Here is an 18,396-nt window from a genome sequence, read left to right on the forward strand (position 1 = left end):
TGTAGTGGTGCAAACATGGGCCACCACAGTAGCCACAACCTCCTGGGCCCAAGTCATCCTCCCACTTCAGCCTCCTAAGCAAGCTGGGACCACAAGCACGTGCTACCACACCGAGCTCATTTTTTTGTTTGTTTTTATAGAGATAGGATCTCATCATGTTGTCCAGGCTGGTCTCAAAGTCCTGGGCTCAAGCAATCCTCCTGCCCCGGCCTCCCTAACTGCTAAGATTATAGGCACAAGCCACCACACCTGGCCCATAACTTGAAATTTTTTAAAAAGGATTTAGGAAGACGGCAAAGAAAATTTTTGATCAGTTGTAATACCAGTTGTAAGTCATTGATCTTTTCCCTTGTTCAACCAAAGTACATTTTCACAGTCCAGGTCTTCTGGAGTTAATCAAAACTAGATTGTAATTTCTACTCAGTCCCTTGAGAACTTAGTGATGTCAGACAAAAACCACTTAACTTTTGAGGCTCAATCACCTTTAAAATGGAGATAATATTGTTACTTATCCCATAGGGTTGCTGTGAAGACTAAAAAGATGGTATTCCATAAAGTGTGTACCATTATAATTAATGGTAAGGATCTTATTAAATACTGGGCATTGCGCTAAGTGCTTCATAGCCATTATCTCATTTAATCTTTCCAACAGCCCTGTAAAATAAGCATTCCTAGCCCCCATTGTTAAGATGAGAGAAGCCTTATAATAGGAGGTTTACTCACTTGCCTGAGATCACACAGCTAATAAGTGGTACGATGTGAACTGAGCTCAGCCTTTCTTCACAATGTTCTCAAATGCCCATGCATAAACTGCCCATGTTAGACAAAGAGTCAACACGGGAGGTCAAATCTTTATTTTTAATTGTATAGTTACTTTGTTGAATCACGTGGACTTTCCTACATTAGCGGTCTTACTGTGGTGTTACTATATTGGTAGGTTACAAAATGGCTTTAACTTGGAGGAAATGAAGATGAAACAGACTGGTTTTTCTCATTAAAGTTCAGAAGGAAGCACTCATTCCTTGGTTCTTTCTGTATTGTCTCAAAGAAAAAACAAAATACAAGATGAGCTTGGTCCTTTGGACCTTCCAGATCTGCAACCACTGCCCTCCATCTGCACCTGGTCAGCCAGATAACCACGTAGAATACAGGGAGGCCTTTCCCTGGGTCTCAGTCCCTCCCCTCTTGGCTATTCCTGTAATGCAAAGTCCATTGCTTTTGATGCAAAAGCCTATCAGGTCCCCAAAACTTGCGCTTAAAGCCTATGGTTAAAGGTAGGAATAATTGAGTCTCTCATTACATTTATTTTATTTTTTATTTGAGAAGGAGTCTGGCTCTGTCACCCAGGCTAGAGTGCTGTGACACAATCCTGGCTCATTGCAACTTCTGCCTTCTGAGTTCAAGCAATTCTCCTGCCTCAGCCTCCAGAGTAGCTGGGACTACAGACTCCTGCCACCAAGCCCAACTAATTTTTTTGCATTTTTTAGTAGAGATGGGGTTTCACCATGTGGACCAGGCTGGTCTTGAACTCTTGACCTCAAGTGATCCACCCACCTCAGCCTCCGAAAGTGCTGGGACTACAGGAGTGAGCCACCAGGCCCGATGAGTGTCTGACTACATTTCTCTGTTATTATATCATGCACTTGAACGTGTTGTTTGATGTGTTCAAGGAAAAATGATTGGTGAGGACCTGAAAAAACAGCTATTGGTATAATACTTTAATTCTTATTCTAATGGAAGTAATTTACTTTTTAAAATTTTCTTTTCACTCTAAGGTATGTTTTACCCAAGAAGTTTTTATTTATTTTATTTATTTATTTTAAACAGATCCTTCCTCTGTTGCCCAGGCTGGGGTGCAGTGATCTCGAACTCCTGAGCTCAGGTGATTCTCACACCTCAACCTCCCAGATATAGCCAGGACTGCAAGCGTGTGCCACCGAGCCTGACAGATTTTATTTTTTGTAGAGAGAGTGTTTTGCCATGTTGCCCAGGCTGGTCTCAAACTCCTGACCTCAAGGGATCTACCCACCTTGGCCTCTCACTGGACTACAGGCGTGAGCCACCACACCCGGCCCCAAGAAAGTAATTCTTGATGAGTCCACAAAATCCTAATGGAGGAAAGCCCTCTATTTTATCATCAAGTATCTATTTCTGCAATCTCCATAAATCCCACTGAGAAAACTGCTTCCAAGCTCCACTTGAGCTGTGCAGACACATGAGTGTGAGTAGACACACTGGCTTAAATGAATGGTGCTGTAGCATCACACACACCCACACACACACACACACGAAGTAACTTTCCTTTCCTCTTTTTTTTTTTTTTGGCCCTGAAAACTAAATTGAATCCATTTTCCAGAACACTTAGTGAATTTCAGAGCTCCAAATAAAAGAATTTTTCACAAATACCCCAAGCTTCTCAGACTTTAAATTTAAAAAAAGAAAGAAAGCAGGCAAAACCTGTAGTTAATTTTGACACACTCCAAAAAGGCACATCACTAGGAAATGCAGCCGAAATTAAATAAATAGACAGCCTAACATGAGGCACAAGAACAAGGGGCCACCTTATGCTGTGGCCAGCAGAGGCATTCAAACATTTCGTCAGCAGGATTCCAGCCAACCTCCGAAACTCACTCTTATAAGCCAGCCCCAGACATCCCAGAGCAAGATGTAGCTGTGTAGTCTATCTCTCCACAGCTGCTTTAGGGGCGCTGGCAACGTGGCTCAGCAGGCTTGCCCCAGAGCCATGGCAAAGAATGGACTTGTAATTTGCATCCTGGTGATCACCTTACTCCTGGACCAGACCACCAGCCTTACGTCCAGATTAAAAGCCAGGAAGCACAGCAAACGCCGCGTGAAAGGTAATGGGGCTTCTCAGTCAAGCAAAATTCTAGGCTTACACAGTATGGGGAGGTGTGGACGATGTTAATTTCCGAACTCCTCTGGGAGACTGTCTTTGGTGATGGCACCATGCCATCATCCCTATATGGCATCTCAGGGAATTTAGTGATGTTTTAATTATCTAGGATACTTTGATTTTAAAGAAACTAGGCTGTTTTTAAAACAAACAAAACGGAAAAATTTAATAATAAAATAATTCTGTACTGTGTATTTTTTGTTACGTGGGCTTAAATAGAATGTGCTTCAGAGGAAGCTCATCTGGATATCTGAACATCTGGTGTTATTAATATGGGGCAAGAGGAATGTATTAACAGAGCACAGTTTCACTAGCAGATATTGAGTCACTTGATTCAGTTATATTTTAAGATAAGTATAATCTTATTCAATGTGTAGCAGAGGATAGAGCTTTTGGTAATTGTGACTCCCTGTTTTGTCATTAGTTATCATTAGCTATATTTCCATATCCTTGGCAGTATAGGGACAACCCATACCATATAAACTTTTTCATGACAAAGACATTGAATCTCTCCAACTTAAGTCAATACGCAAAGTCATCTAGTATTTGAAGGCATTGTGATGCAAAATTGAATCTCCAGGCAACCACAAATTTTGAGTGACTTGAATTGGGTTAACAGGTTAAAGAAATTGAAAAGAGCAAAGATGACAGCAAGGTATTTGCAATATGCTGAAATCAAAGGAAAAGAAAAAAGCAAGACACAGGGTCATGTTTTATCACATCCTCTGCATCAATTTTCATTTCAGGATATTTCAGATTATGACTTTATTTCCTTATTTTCACTTCATTAGGAACAACACACACATACAAACAAATTTGAACAAGGTTAAAGTCTATTTGACATGACAGATGGCTGGTAGGTAAACAGGGGTCTTGTGCTTTAATGATTATAAAGTACCATTTTTCAGGGGCATTCATTTACAAAAGTTAGGTCTGGCGCAAGTTTTTTTTTGTTTGTTTGTTTTTTTTTCTTTGAGACAGAGTGTCGCCCTGTTGCCCAGGCTGGAGTGCAGTGGCACAATCTCGGCTCGCTGCAAGCTCCGCCTCCCGGGTTCACACCATTCTCCTGCCTCAGCCTCCTGAATAGCTGGGACTGCAGGCGCCCGCCACCACGCCCGGCTAATTTTTTGTATTTTTAGAAGAGATGGGGTTTCAGCGTGTTAGCCAGGATGGTCTCGATCTCCTGACCTCATGATCCGCCCTCCTCGGCCTCCCCAAGTGCTGGGATTACAGGCGCGAAGCACTGCGCCCAGCTAGTGCAAGACGTATTAAGTGGAATCTTTTTTCCTTACGCATGAAATACTATATACTTCAGTGAAAGATTAAAATATTTCTCATGAGGTGAAACATATTGCTGAAGACGATATCAAAAGGATCGGGGAGAGAGAAGATGCTGGGTAATGTGGCACATTTCTGTGGCCAGCGTTTCTTCACCGCTGGATGGAGTGGTGCTCCTCATGAGTGGTGATCACACAGTAGGAATGTGTGAAGAGGGTCTGAACGTGACTGCGTGTGCATGTGTGTGCTGTGTGGGCGTTTCTGAAGTAATCGCAGCTTAGGTCACATCTAGGTTATCCAGGAGCCTTCCCTCCCGCTTCCTCCTCTCACTCTCTTCTCTCTCCCCACCTTTCTTTCCTACTTCTTTCCTGCTGTCTTCCCCACTCCCTCCCTCATAACCACATGTGCAACTGACAAGGTACACACTTCTTAAATGTCATTCCCCCAATATAGTTTGTTACTTTTTGCCATTAGGTCCAAGAAAGTAGATTCTACAGTAGGTGAAGCAATAAACCTAAACCGGTCAAGCAGTTATATCCCCATCCATCCATATACCTTTAAAATAGTTTAAGTACCTTGAAATATAATAATATCAGTGTTTATGAGATCAAAAGTGAAAGCCGTTTTCTCTCTCCCTATCCTCACTACAAAATTATCCACTATTAACTATCGGGTAATACTATTCCCAGAAGTTTTGTGTTTTGTTTTTTGTGTAGGGTTGTTTTGAGAAGAGTCTCACTTTGTCACCTAGTCTGGAGTGCAGTGGTGTGATCTCAGCTTACTACAACCTCTACTTCCCAGGTTCAAACAATTCTAGTGCCTCAGCCTCCCAGATAGCTGGGACTACAAGTGCTCGCCACCATGCCCAGCTGATTTTTGTACATATTTGGTATAGATGGGGTTTCACCGTGTTGGCCAGGCTGGTCTCAAACTCCTTACGTCAGGTGATGGTATTGCAGGTGTGAGCCACCACACTCAGCCTATTCACCAAGTTTTTAAAAGGTGCAATTAAAATACATATTTTTAATATTAAGAATTGGCTATGCAAAATGTTTGGCAGGCAAATAAATTTATTTCGTCTATTAAACCTTGGATAGTTACCAGGGTAAGCAATACTTTATTCGTTTTAACAGCTGCATAATATTTCATTGTTTGGATGCATCATCACTTAATCTGATCTCTCCTAATACATCTTTTTGATTCAATAGCCTCAAAAGTAACTGCTTTGCACACGTGTTGCTCCCCATGTTAGGATGTTCTAAGAAATTTCCAGCAGTAAAATTGCAGGTTAATTATACTTTCAAATTGTCTCTCCAAATGATAACACCAATCCATCCTCCCGTCTTCTGTGTATGGGAGTGCCCAGTCCCACACACTTTGACAACCCAACATCCTGTAATGGTTTTACTGGCCATGTCTTCTGGGAATGACTTTTGTGTTTCTACACTGTGTCTACTTCTGGAGAGCAACAATAAAATGAAAGGGAGCCTTCTGGGGGACTCAAAATAGCAACTGAAGAATTTAGCTTCAAACACAAGATCTCTCTGACACTTGCTTCATAGGTCTATTTATGTGTTGCATTCATGAATAAAATATGACTTTTACAGGTCAGTAGTTGTTCCACATATTCCCTTTGTTTGTTGTACACAAAAGACATCTACATCAGCTACAAAGGATGGAAGCTACAGCCAATCCCTGGATAATGAATTTCATAACCATCTCCCAGAAGCCTAATATCAATTCATGTGTCTTCATGTTAATTACAATGTTTACAATCTCCCAGTGGAGACCACTTATTTAAGGAGAATGGAGCAGGAAGCTGAGAGGGATGGGGGATGACATTTGTAGAGGTGACAGCCTATACCTTAGAAGCAAGTCTTCAGTAGTCTTTGCAAGCCTGCCCCCCACGAGCTGATGAATTTGCATTCTGAATGCACCCTTACATTTTTTCTGGATTAAATGGTTACATAGATAAAAATCTTTGGGTTATAGTATTTCTGAACTGAGCTATGGGGTGCTTTGAGAACTGATGTGTAGCATTAAGTAAAACAGAGGCAGGGGCTACCCCTGGATATTCCAGAAGACAGTTTCCTAACCCAAATGAAACATCTGGCTTACGAAGCACATTTAAGGGGACAGTGAATTAGCACATGTGAATTTTAGACTGCCCTGAAAAATCCGGTACAGAACATAGACTGCCTCTATGGCATCCCCACAAAGCAGCAGTTGGGGACAGTTCATAGCAAGCTTTAAGTATCTTCTCTGTCTGGGGCCATGTGCTTGGGACCAAGAAGGTTGAGGCAATCACTGTGCAGAAGCAGGTAAGAGGGATGGAAAAGAACAGACCTGGACCTGGGCAAATTCAAATCCCAATTCTGCGTTTTACTAGCTGGGTGACCTTCAGCAAGTGAATTCAGCTTTCTGGGACTCTATTTCTTCTGTAGAATGGAGACAGTGATAGTGTCTCTCTCAAAATACTACTGAAAGAATTGATCTCTGACAAACAGTATGTGGAGGCTTTTAGTAATTTTTATTATGATTTATAATTCCTGCTTTTGAAGACCTCACAAGCTGCCAGTCTTCTAAGAGAATTCTTATTAGGCCTGAAATTTCAGTTTAACCAAGGTTGCTTGTTTTCTGCCACTTACTTATAGCCAAGATTGGTCAAGGACAGCCATAAAGATCCTTTAGCCTCATCCAGGAACATACAAGACTTAAGTTGCTAATACCTAATTTCTCCATGAGCCTTTAGCACTTAACCCTGCTAGGGGCCACCATACCTGAGGCATGGGTTGAGTAGGAACACTGGGGACAGGGGACTTGGGGACCCAAATAAGTCTGAGTTCTGCCATGTATCTTTTGAGTCACTCCCATTGGATTTGTCCTCATTCTTCAATGGGAATCTAATTTTTCTCCCTTCATTAAGGTATGTTTGAAGAGCAAGTGAAAAATAACAATTTTATATACCATAAAGTATATATTCACTAGACAATATTATGAACACCTATTATGTGCCAAGCATCATGGTAAGCATCAGAAGCATCAAGAATAACAAGGCAGATGAACTGAGGTAAAATAGAGAATAGAAAATATAGAGAATATTCTATAAACTATGGAATAAAAATGTGAACGGAGACTAGAGAATGAAGAAAAATCAGTTTCAAAGAGATTAGCAGAAGGGATACTGAATTACAGGAGAACCCCAAAAGCCTTCTCAGAAGAGGAGATATTTAAGCTTGGTAAGAATACAGGAAAGCATTGGAGCAAGAGTGATCCTAGCAGAAGGAACACACAGGAAAGATAAGATCGAGCTCATTCTCAGATGATCCTGAAAGTCAACAAGCCTTAAGTCACAGGATGGGACTGGAGAGACAGAAGAAGCCTCAATCTCACAGAAAGACCTGTTAGTATTATGATCACCATGAAGCTCTTAGGAATCTTCTTGTCCAAGTCATTTTCTTTTTCTTTTTTTCCCTTCCTCCTTTCCTTCTTTTCATTTTTTTAAATTTTTTTTTATTTTTTATTTTTTTGGGTGGAGGCGGAGAGGGGAAAACAGAGTCTTACTCCCTCACCAAGACTGGAGTGCAATGGCATGATCTCGGCTCACTGCAACCTCCACCTCGCAAGTTCAAGCAATTCTCATGCCTCAGCTTCCCAAATAGTGGGAATTACAGGCACTCAACACCATGCCTAGGCTAATTTTTGTAGTTTCAGTAGAGACAGGGTTTTGCTATATTGGCCCCAGCAGGTCCCGAACTTCCGGCCTCAAGCGATTCACCCACCTTGGCCTCCCCAAGTGCTGGGATTACAGGTGTGAGCCTCATGCGCCAGCCCCAAGTTATTTTCATGCATTTTTTTTTTGTATACACTGGGCTCAGGTTCACCAAAACCACTATCACCTTGGGTCCTACATTCCAAAGCTTGATTTTATTTTAATCATATGCTTTTCATCCACCTACCCTATTCCACCCTAAAATTTTCCCCAGACAAGAATGGAGATCTGAAGACTCAAATTGAAAAGCTCTGGACAGAAGTCAATGCCTTGAAGGAAATCCAAGCCCTGCAGACAGGTAAGGTGCAGACCTCCTCAATACCTTGTCCCAAAGGAGACAGGAAAATTTCTGGATCAATTTCTGGGGGACATCTTTTTAAGAGAAACATTGACAAATCAACAATGTGGCCAATAAGAGGGCCCCAATGCTGGGAGATGATTGTTTTAGGAAATCAGCTTCATTTATAACCCCATTCTCCTATATATATGAGTGGTATGGAAATAAAAATAAGTAGTTCAGTAATACATTGGAAAAGTCAGTCCATAGTTATTCTCTAAAGGGTAGTGAAACAGAATGAAGCAATTATGAAATGACTAAAATGATTAACATTTATTGGATGACAGCTAAGTGCCTATCAGGCCACCAGGACTCACTCAGGCCACACCCAGCCTAAGATGCTGGAAGGACATGGGTTAGAACCGCAGCTTGTGCCAACAGGGCAGTGCCAGTGTTCCTCCCCACAGCTATGCAGCCACATGCGCTACTGCGCAGGAGCTATTCTCCAAGGTGTGAGGAAGTGAGCCACACTGGGCGGGTTCAGGAACAGCCCTGGTTTACAAGGCTTGTCCCCCCAGGAGCTAATATCCTTTGCAGCAATTTCAAAATCAGGGTGTTGAGGGTCCTCACAAGAGACCTGCCTCATTACAAGTTACTGCCTTCAGGGAAGACTGAAGTGATGGCTTTCCATCAAGTATTTGTAACTCCCAGGCCAGATGCATGTTACCAATCTGGGTCATTTTTACCATAAGCAATGTTGCCTAGTAACAACGGCGACATACTCCCTTTATCAGGTTTCCAGGGGAACAGAATTAGAAAGTTAAAAGACGGTAAAATGGTTACAGCAGAAGGTGAGTTTTTCTTTATAAACACAAATCCATTAATCCTCCAGCAACATAAGCTATTATGATTCTAATTTTACAGATGAGGAAACTGAGGCACAAAGAAGGTAAGTAATTTGCTCAAGATATATACAGCTAGTTAAATGTCAGAGATGAGACCTAAACCCAGGCACTACGGCTCTGAGGTCTGACTCTCCAATGCTAATGCCCTAAAACTATATGTTTAGTTTATCCTGAATAATTTAAACAATATTACCAAGGCTCAGTTATCTGCTTAAGAAAACCACTGTCTCTCCACATGCAAACCTAGAATTTTATTTATTTTTGAGACAGATTCTCACACTGTCGCCTGGGCTGGAGTATAATGGCACAATCTCGGCTCATTGCAACCTCTGCCTCCTGGGTTCACATGATTCTTCTGCCTCAGCCTCCTGAGTAGCTGAGATTATAGGCACACACCACCACATCCAGCTAATTTTTTGTGTTTTTAGTAGAGACGGGGTTTCACTATGTTGGCCAGACTGGTCTTGAACTCTTGATCTTGTGATCCGCCCACCTTTGCCTCCCAAAGTGCTGGGATTATAGGCGTGAGCCACCACACCAAGCATTTTTTTTAAGTAAGTGTTAAATATCATCTAGTTCCAAAACTCCCAAAGAAATCCAGCACATAAATGGAGCTACACAGAGTAGCAAGCATGTATATATCAGAACAGCATGAGGTTTAAAGGCCATGTCTTGGGATAGGGCAGACCTGCGTTTGGGTAGCTGTGATCTCACATGCTGCAAAAATTACTTCGTTTAAAAAAATGCACCCCGTCTCTACTAAAAATACATAAAAAACTAGCCGGGTGAGGTGGCGGGCGCCTGTAGTCCCAGCTACTCGGGAGGCTGAGGCAGGAGAATGGAGTAAACCCGGGAGGCGGAGCTTGCAGTGAGCTGAGATCCGGCCACTGCACTCCAGCCTGGGCTACAGAACGAGACTCCGTCTCAAAAAAAAAAAAAAAAAAAAAAAAAAAAAATGCTAAGGTGTCACAAAGTAACAACTTCTCTAAGTCTAAATATCCTGATATGTAAAAATAGGGGTAAATAAAATACAACTTCATGGGGTTGTCAAGATTATGTGACTTAATTTATGTAAAGTGCTTAATATGTTGTCTGGCACATAGAAAATTGTAATAGTTGTCTCATCATTATCATGCTTCATTCCACAAATACTTATTGCTATTTGCCAGGTCCAGCTCTAGTCATAATACGCTCAAAATGCATCTTAATATGTTAAATTTCACATCTTCACAGTCTGTCTCCGAGGCACTAAAGTTCACAAGAAATGCTACCTTGCTTCAGAAGGCTTGAAGCATTTCCACGACGCCAATGAAGACTGCATTTCCAAAGGAGGAATCCTGGTTATCCCCAGGAACTCCGACGAAATCAACGCCCTCCGAGACTATGGTAAAAGGAGCCTGCCGGGTGTCAATGACTTTTGGCTGGGCATCAATGACATGGTGACGGAAGGCAAGTTTGTTGACGTCAATGGAGTCGCTATCTCCTTCCTCAACTGGGACAGTGCACAGCCTAACGGTGGCAAGCAGGAAAACTGTGTCCTGTTCTCTCAATCAGCTCAGGGCAAGTGGAGTGATGAGGTCTGTCGCAGCAGCAAGAGGTACATATGCGAGTTCACCATCCCTTAATAGGCCTTTCTCCAATGTGTCCTCCAAGCAAGATTCATCATAACTTATAAGTTGATGATCTCTAACAAGTAAAAATTATCATTTTTACTTATTAAAAAATTGAAACACAAAAATCAATGTCCATAGCAATATGACAGAGTCAGCCAATTTTGCTAACACGTTTCTTTGGGTTTTTGCCCTTCCTGGGATATAGGGAATCAGAAATACTGATCCAGGTGCATGCAGATAAAATGGCTTCTGCAAAACAGACTAAAATCTTTCTCTCTTTCCTAGTCTTTCTCACTTGTATAAACCCAGTCTTTTTTTTTTTTTTTTTTTTTGAGATGGAGTCTCGCTGTGTCTCCCAGGCTGCAGTGCAGTGGCGTGATCTCGGCTCACTGCAAGCTCCGCCTCCCGGGTTCACGCCATTCTCCCGCCTCAGCCTCCCGAGTAGCTGGGACTACAGGCGCCCGCCACCACGCCCAGCTAGTTTTTTGTATTTTTAGTAGAGCGGGGTTTCACCATGTTAGCCAGGATAGTCTCGATCTCCTGACCTCGTGATCCACCCGCGTCGGCCTCCCAAAGTGCTGGGATTACAGGCTGGAGCCACCGCGCCCGGCCCCCAGTCTGTTTTAAAACAAATCACAGTAGCTATGCATCTCACCACTCCAGAAAAGCAAGCTTAGGCTACATCTGGAAGATTTTCCCTTGTAACTTTAGTGTATATTTGATTAACAAGAATTCCCTAAATCAGAGACTCTAGGTGCTATATAATCCAAAAACTTTTCAGCCTGTTCCTCATTCCATCCCTTGCTGGCAATAATACCTTGTTAGCCCATTACCCTTTTTTTGAACTGCTGCATTTCCTGGTGGAATTTGTATCTTGTCTGCCATATCAAAACACAAACCCCTGAAGAGGTTCTGATTTGATTTTACTTTTCTTCATGCCTACCCCCCTTTTGTGGAAGTTTCCAGCTGCAATTTGTAATGAAATGACAAGGTGCATATTTGATCAATTTTCATTCCCACCATTGCATTACAACCTCTAACTTAAATGGGTAACCCTAAGGCAGATCAAAGAAACAGATTGCATGATAAGGGGAAATAGAACAAAAGAACCTACATTTAGCATCCTTACTCCCACCTTTTATGAGACTGAGAGTGGACTTATGTTTCCTTTTTTACATTGTTGTATACTTTTTTTTTTAGCCATCATTATATATTTAAGTCTATTATGGTAAACCAATCTTTGGAAGCTGAAAACTGAATTTAAAGAATGCTATCTTGGAAAATTGCATACGTCTATGCAATTTTTTTATTCTGCCAAGTGTTATTCTGCTTGTTTAACTAGATTGTACAAAATAACGTTATTGCTTAATATTAAACTACAAAGTTTAGACTTGGAGGGAAATGGGCTTTTTAGAAGCATACAATTTTAAATATATTCTGTTCTTCAAATAAACAGTGTTTAAACATTGAATGTGTTTTGTGAAAAACATTCTGCTTTGCAAACTTCAACTACACATGCTTGGAATTAAGTTTTAGCTCTTTTCATTGCTCAATAATAAAGCCTGAATTCTGATCAATAGAAAATGTGTTTGAGTGTTAATTACACTTATTCAAACTATGTTGGTTTATATTAAACGTGGCAGAGTTTGAGGGGGAATTACCCTGGATTTAATCAAACTGGTGATTCGGATATACTCAGAACAATTTTACCTGGCAATGAAGAGGTATGGTCTGACTAGAGGAGGGAAACTTTTTAAAAATTGTAGCTGCTTTGGCCAGATACAGGGGCTCACGCCTGTAATCACAGCACTTTGGGAAGCTGAGGTAGGCGGATCACTTGAGCTCAAGTGTTCAAGACCAACTTGGGCAACATGGCGAAACCCTGTCTCTACACAAAGCACCAAAATTAGCCAGGTGTGGTAAGGCTCGCCTGTGATCCCGGCTACTCAGGAGACTGAGGTGGGAGGATTTCTTGAACTCGGGAGGTTGAGGTACAGCGAGCTCCGATTGTGCCACTACACTCCAGCCTGGATGACAGAGCAAGACCTTGTCTCAAAACAACAAAAAAAGTAGCTGCAATTATATCTGGTGAACCTTGGCCAACTCCCTACTTCCAAAATAACCATAGTCTTCCTAAAGATAATGACCATAATGAAATGGGTGGACACTGGTAAGTAAGTGCATTCTCCTTACATTTCAGGTACTGTGCTAGATCTTATGTAATTCTCATTTATCTTGGGAACCCCCCTGAAAATTCAACCCTGAGAATTAGGCTCTAGAATCACTTCATATTACAGAAGCAAAAAAAAAAAAAAAAAAAAGATAAGTTGCCCTAAGTCACATGCCAAGAAATAGTGGAACTGTCATTGGAACTTAGTAAGCCGATTCAGATCCTATATACTTAGTAACCATGGGGAGCAATAAAGGGTAAAGCCCATTCAGAAAGGCAATGGGAGTAGATTCTAATCCAGTGTCTCAATTTCCTTAGGTGAAGTAACAATTTGGACTAACAGCTGACCTTGAGAAGTATTCAGTCTAAGGTCACTGAACAGAAGGCGTTTTTCCTTCCCCCTTTGCAAGGGCCCAGATAAAGACAAAGACAACCAGTATTATTGAGCATGGTGGTTCAAGCCCCTAATCCCAACACATCAGAGACTGAGGCGGGAGGATCACTTGAGGCCAGGAGTTTAAGACCAGCCTGACCAGCCAAGACATGGTCTCTACAAAAAAATTTAAAAACTAGCCAGGTGTGACGGCACATGACTTTATAGTCCCGGCTACTTGGGAGGCTGAGGCAGGGGGATTGCTTGAGCCCAGGAGTTCGAGGCTACAAGGAACCATGATTGTACCATTTGACTCTAGCCTGGGCGACAGAGACCCTCCCTATCTGTTTAAAATCAAACAAACAAAAACATTTGAACATGGATCCATTAAATAAGGCAATCCTTCCCACAGTGCCCCAACAAGACCAAGAGAGTAAGTTAATTCAAAGGAATAGATGGTTAGTGACATCAAGATAAGGGTTAACAAATATCAAAATCAGTTAGTAAGACTTAAGCACAAATTATGGGAAAGAGCAAAACTGGGAGGAATGGATTAACAGATTACTTGGTTTGTTCCTGGGTCTAACTCATGACCCTGACTTTGTTACTTCACCAAGAAACTAGCTGAAACCCACACCCACAAGATTCCCTAACCTAGACTTCTCTTTGGTCTGTTTTGCCTGTTGGGTACTGCCTAGCAAACAACTGGTCTTCAGGCAGGAATGATAAATGATTTTTAATTCTCAGGCCAACTTTTTTTTTTTTTTTTTGAGGCAGGGTCTTGTTTTGTCACACAGGCTGCAGTGCAATGGCACAAATATGGCTCATTGCAGCCTCAACCTCTTGGACTCAAAGTAGCAGGGACGACAGGCATGTGCCATCATGCCCAGCTAATTCTTACTTTTTTAGAGACAGGAGTCTTGCCACATTGCCTAGGCTGGTCTAGTACTCCTGGGCTCAGGCAATCTTCCCGCTTCAGCCTCCCAAAGCTCTGGGATTGCAGGGCATAAGCCAATGTTCCCAGCCTCAGGCCAACTGTTAGGCCTCCATAAAAGCTGTCTGGACTGCAGGATAGAGAAGCATCTTGAAGAAGCCTGGTGGAAAGCATGACATAAGCAATTAGCAATGTCTCCCCCAAAAGGTCATGGTCAGAGGATGTGAACATTGTATCATGTGTCAGGTGATACAACTTTTCAATATAACTGACATATTTGGGAAGGCAGGCATTTCCCGTCTTCCCGAAGATGTCAGTTACATTCGAAGCCCAAACAGTCTAGGCTCCCCAAACCTTACCAGGAAGCCGATTCTAATCTTTAGAGCAGTGTTTCTCAAACTTTTAAATGCTTGTAGATCACCTGAGGCCCTTGTTAAACCACAGATTCCATGGGGCTGGGCTAATTCCAACAAGCTCCCAGTGGACACCAAGTCTAGACCACAGACCACAGCGTGAGTAGCAAGGTTCTAAAGTTTTAGCTACTTGCCCAGACACCATCTCTGATTAATTGTAGCAGTTCTGCTGCTTGCTAGCACAAAAGTCGAGGGTAAGATTTACAGTTCTTCTGAGTAAAGAACAATACAGAGCAGTTTTCTACTTACCAAAGATGCTTCCATCCACATCATTAAGTGACATAACAAGAAAAATCAGTAAGTTAAAGGAAACACCTATAACAGACTCAGGCTTAATATTTTGAAGGAGAACTGGCTTATTGCAAGGCTCAATGGCTTCTCTTTCCCAGCATTACAGTGCAGCATTTCTTATCTAAAAATAAAGTTATATTACTGGAGGCCTAGAATTTGAGGCTGCAGTGCACTGTGGTTGCACCCGTAAATAGCCACTGCACTCTAGGCTGGGCAACATAGTGAGGCCCCATCTCAGAAGTTGGTAACAAAATAAATAAATAGAAATATAAAGTATTTTCTTCTCTCAGATTAGCAAGAACTTCCATAACATCACCAGAAAAGCACATCTCACAGAAAGAAACCCAAAAAATTTAGTGTTTGGGGCATGCAATAAATAACATCAAATTTTAGCAAACTCAGTATCTTATTTAATCTGATGCAAGAAATTCAAAGGGTATCTACTAACGGTAATAGGTAATATGGAGAGACAGAGGAAGCCAGCCATAGCACGCAAGAGAGCAAGACTACCTGAGAGGGTCTGCAAAGCCAATATTAGCACCTCTAATTACACATGGCTTTAAGCAGGTTAACATCTAATTTTTTCTGAACTGACATCCACAAAATGGAAACTACTTTAAATAAAATTCTGCTAAGGAACTATAAATTGAACATACAGTAGTCAAAAACATGTGCACACATGCTAGCAAGCAAAGCTGACACTTCTGTCAGTGTGGGTGGTTCAGGGAGGTATCCACAGTCCACTCAGAGCCAATCAGATTATTTTCCAGTGGTTGTCACCTGGAAACTGGGAGCAATGAAATCGTTTCCCTTGGACATGTTCAATTAGGACAAAGTAAACGCAGGGCTTCTGGCAGAATTCTTTCTTTCTAGATGAGTGCAATGTGCAGAATGAAGCAAAACAAAGATAAGCAGTGATGAGAAATAAGGGCGCAAGGATGGAAGGAGAGGGAGGGGAAAGAAAACAGGAAGAAAATGTGTGTGTTCAGATAGTTCTTAGCTCATCATTTCAATCCCCTAAGGCCCTGGTTCTGTTTCTGTGCATTCTGTGAGCTGCCCCACAATTCCTCCAAACCACAGAATACGATTTCTCCTTTTCACTTGGGCTAGTTTGAGTTGGCTTCTCAGCCAGGATAGACTAGGTTATGATGCAGTAACAATCTCAAAAACCTCAGTGGCTTCAAACAGCAAAGTTTGCTGCTGTCTCTCATTTTCACATTCATTGTGCATTAAAAGGGGACTCCTTCTCTGCACATTGTGCTCACTCTAGAAACCAGCAGATGGAGAAGCAGCAATCTAAAATGCTGTCAATTCTCTACAGCAGAGACACACAGCAGCCATTAAACGATCTGCAGCAATAGTAAACATTTCCCCTCTGAGGGAGACCTGCAAGTGCAATTCAGCCATGGGCCCAGGAGGTAGAGAGCTCGAATATTTGGGTGGTGGTCAGCATGTCTCCCACAGTTGGGTTTCTGTCCCTTGCAATCAAAATGATTCTGATTAACACAAGCTATGAAGAGAAATGAGACTAGAAAGACCTGTATTCCAATTCAAAGAGACAGTGGGTTCATGGAGATAACTAGGTAGCAGTAGAAAAGCATCTCATAATTGGTAAATGGAAGCTGACTTCAAAGCTTCAAAAGTTGGAAGACAGTTTAACTGTTTAAGTGTATAAATTAGAATTATTACATGCAACTCCAAAGGTAGGTTCTTAGCATTTGTGATAGCTTTCTAGAAGTGGGACATTCATTTTTAAGTTGGGAGATGGTATGCGCAAATTTTATCTTATTAAAAGCCAATTAATTATTCCGGTTGTCCAATATATTTCAATATATTTAATCTACCCAAGTAGAGTGACCATAGATTACATTCCAATTTGCCCTGGAGAGAGCTGATGAATGACAATTGTTCGACAATTTATAGCACCGTTTTTCACTCCGAAAGTTTCCCAGTTTGGGTAATAAATTATACTGTCATCCTAACTATAACTCAGGCTTTGTTTCAGAGGTTTGATGATCTTGCCTATACACCTACATTTGTAAATGCACCTTCCATTCCTTTCATGGAGGAGCCCTACACTTGACACAAGCTATGCTACTCATGGGAACCTAAATGCACCATTAATTTACACCAGCAGCACTCTGATCATATTTCTCTTTCCTCTGTCCAGAACTCTTTCTCCTCATTTTGTTTCTGGTGACTTTCTTCTCTTTATTTAATATTCAACACAATGGCGACCTTTTCTGCCCTCCTGAAAGACGTATTTCTTCCCTCTGTGCATTCATAATACCTTAAAAAACTCACAGCACTTACTGCGTTTGTCTAACAATGGACAAGTATTATATTATCCTCCCCTACTTCACACCTTTCAATGGCTTTCCAAGTTTCTCAAAAACAAAGTAACATGGCCTGGAAAGGCTGTAAGGTCTTGCCCTTCATCCCTCTCCATTCTCTCTTCCCTTCACTTTTGTATTGCCACCCTTTGTGGGCACCAATCTCCTCCTGTCACAAATATTTGCATAGAAACTCTCCCATCATCTAGTTAAACCTTGCTCATTCTTCAATCAGTTAGTCAAGACTTCAGGGAAACTTTCTCTGAACTCCCTTAACAGCACTTAAGAATGTGTTTGGCTGCAAGTAAAGATGCGACTAACAGTGGATTAAGCAAATAGGAATTTTTATTATTACATAACAAGAAGTCTGAAAGTGAGCAATTGCAGCATTCTTTGTTTCAGAAAATCAATAAGGCAAAGTTTGATGTTTCTGCTGTTCTGTTGGCCTTTTCTGATAATCTTAAGTTGTCTGTTGCAACTCCAGACATCACATCCACATTCAATAAAGACACATAGAATAGCATCACCAGCCTGGTTTGCTCCTCTTATGACCAACATCCTCCAGCAGACTGCAATTTGTTTTGTTGGTCAGAACTCTGCTATATGGATGCCCTAACCCCATGAAAGGCTAGAAAAGGAAATACTGTTGTACATTTTGTCACCCCAAAATTAGGGCTAATAAGAAACAATAGAAAGTTTTTAAGTAACCAGCTCTGCCAGAATCAAATCCCCTTGCAGATTCCCATAGCACCAATACCTCCTGCCTGTTTCAATTTTTCACATGTGATTTTACATTTATATTTATTTATCTTATTAGACTATAAACTCCAAGAGCTCAGAACTAGAAAAAATGTTTTATTATATTTCCAGAGAAATATGACATTTGCTAGAGGCTCAATATGTAACTGTTGATGGAATAAATGAGTTAACGCACTACAGCATTTCCTCTTTTCAAGGGTTAAGTACAAGTTCTATTCTCTGTACCCCAGGTTCCAAGCATGATGTTAAGTCTCATTAATCAATGATTTAAATAATTTGATCAAATTATCTTATCAGAGAACACAAAGCTTTAAAAGAAACTTTTCTGTTTTCACTCAAAACAAATTATTTACCTCCATACCTA

The 18,396-nt window shown here is 41.4% G+C and overlaps 1 protein-coding gene across 2 annotated transcripts; it reads left to right on the plus strand.

The window, feature by feature from the left end:
• Positions 1-2,660: 2,660 nt before the first annotated feature.
• On the plus strand, positions 2,661-10,884 carry CLEC3A (C-type lectin domain family 3 member A). 2 transcript variants are annotated; one of them, XM_025371111.1, is made up of 3 exons: positions 2,661-2,858; positions 8,179-8,262; positions 10,380-10,876. In XM_025371111.1, the coding sequence occupies exons 1-3, from the start codon at positions 2,744-2,746 to the stop codon at positions 10,769-10,771; spliced, it is 591 nt and encodes a 196-aa protein (XP_025226896.1). In that variant the 5' UTR covers positions 2,661-2,743; the 3' UTR covers positions 10,772-10,876. The 2 variants fall into 2 exon arrangements, with proteins under 2 accessions (XP_025226896.1, XP_025226897.1); XM_025371112.1 differs by lacking the exons at positions 2,661-2,858; positions 8,179-8,262 and adding an exon at positions 9,132-9,190 and having other exon boundaries at positions 10,380-10,884.
• Positions 10,885-18,396: the final 7,512 nt, after the last annotated feature.

The sequence above is a fragment of the Theropithecus gelada genome, chromosome 20 (genome assembly GCF_003255815.1).
Source record: "Theropithecus gelada isolate Dixy chromosome 20, Tgel_1.0, whole genome shotgun sequence".
Classification (NCBI taxonomy): Eukaryota; Metazoa; Chordata; class Mammalia; order Primates; family Cercopithecidae; genus Theropithecus; species Theropithecus gelada.

Excerpts from the sequence above, each read along its gene's own strand:
- CLEC3A (XM_025371111.1), top strand. The coding sequence starts at position 2,744 with ATGGCAAAGAATGGACTTGTAATTTGCATCCTGGTGATCACCTTACTC. Across the intron at positions 2,859-8,178 it reads CAGCAAACGCCGCGTGAAAG|ACAAGAATGGAGATCTGAAG; the intron begins GTAATGGGGCTT and ends AATTTTCCCCAG. Across the intron at positions 8,263-10,379 it reads AATCCAAGCCCTGCAGACAG|TCTGTCTCCGAGGCACTAAA; the intron begins GTAAGGTGCAGA and ends ACATCTTCACAG.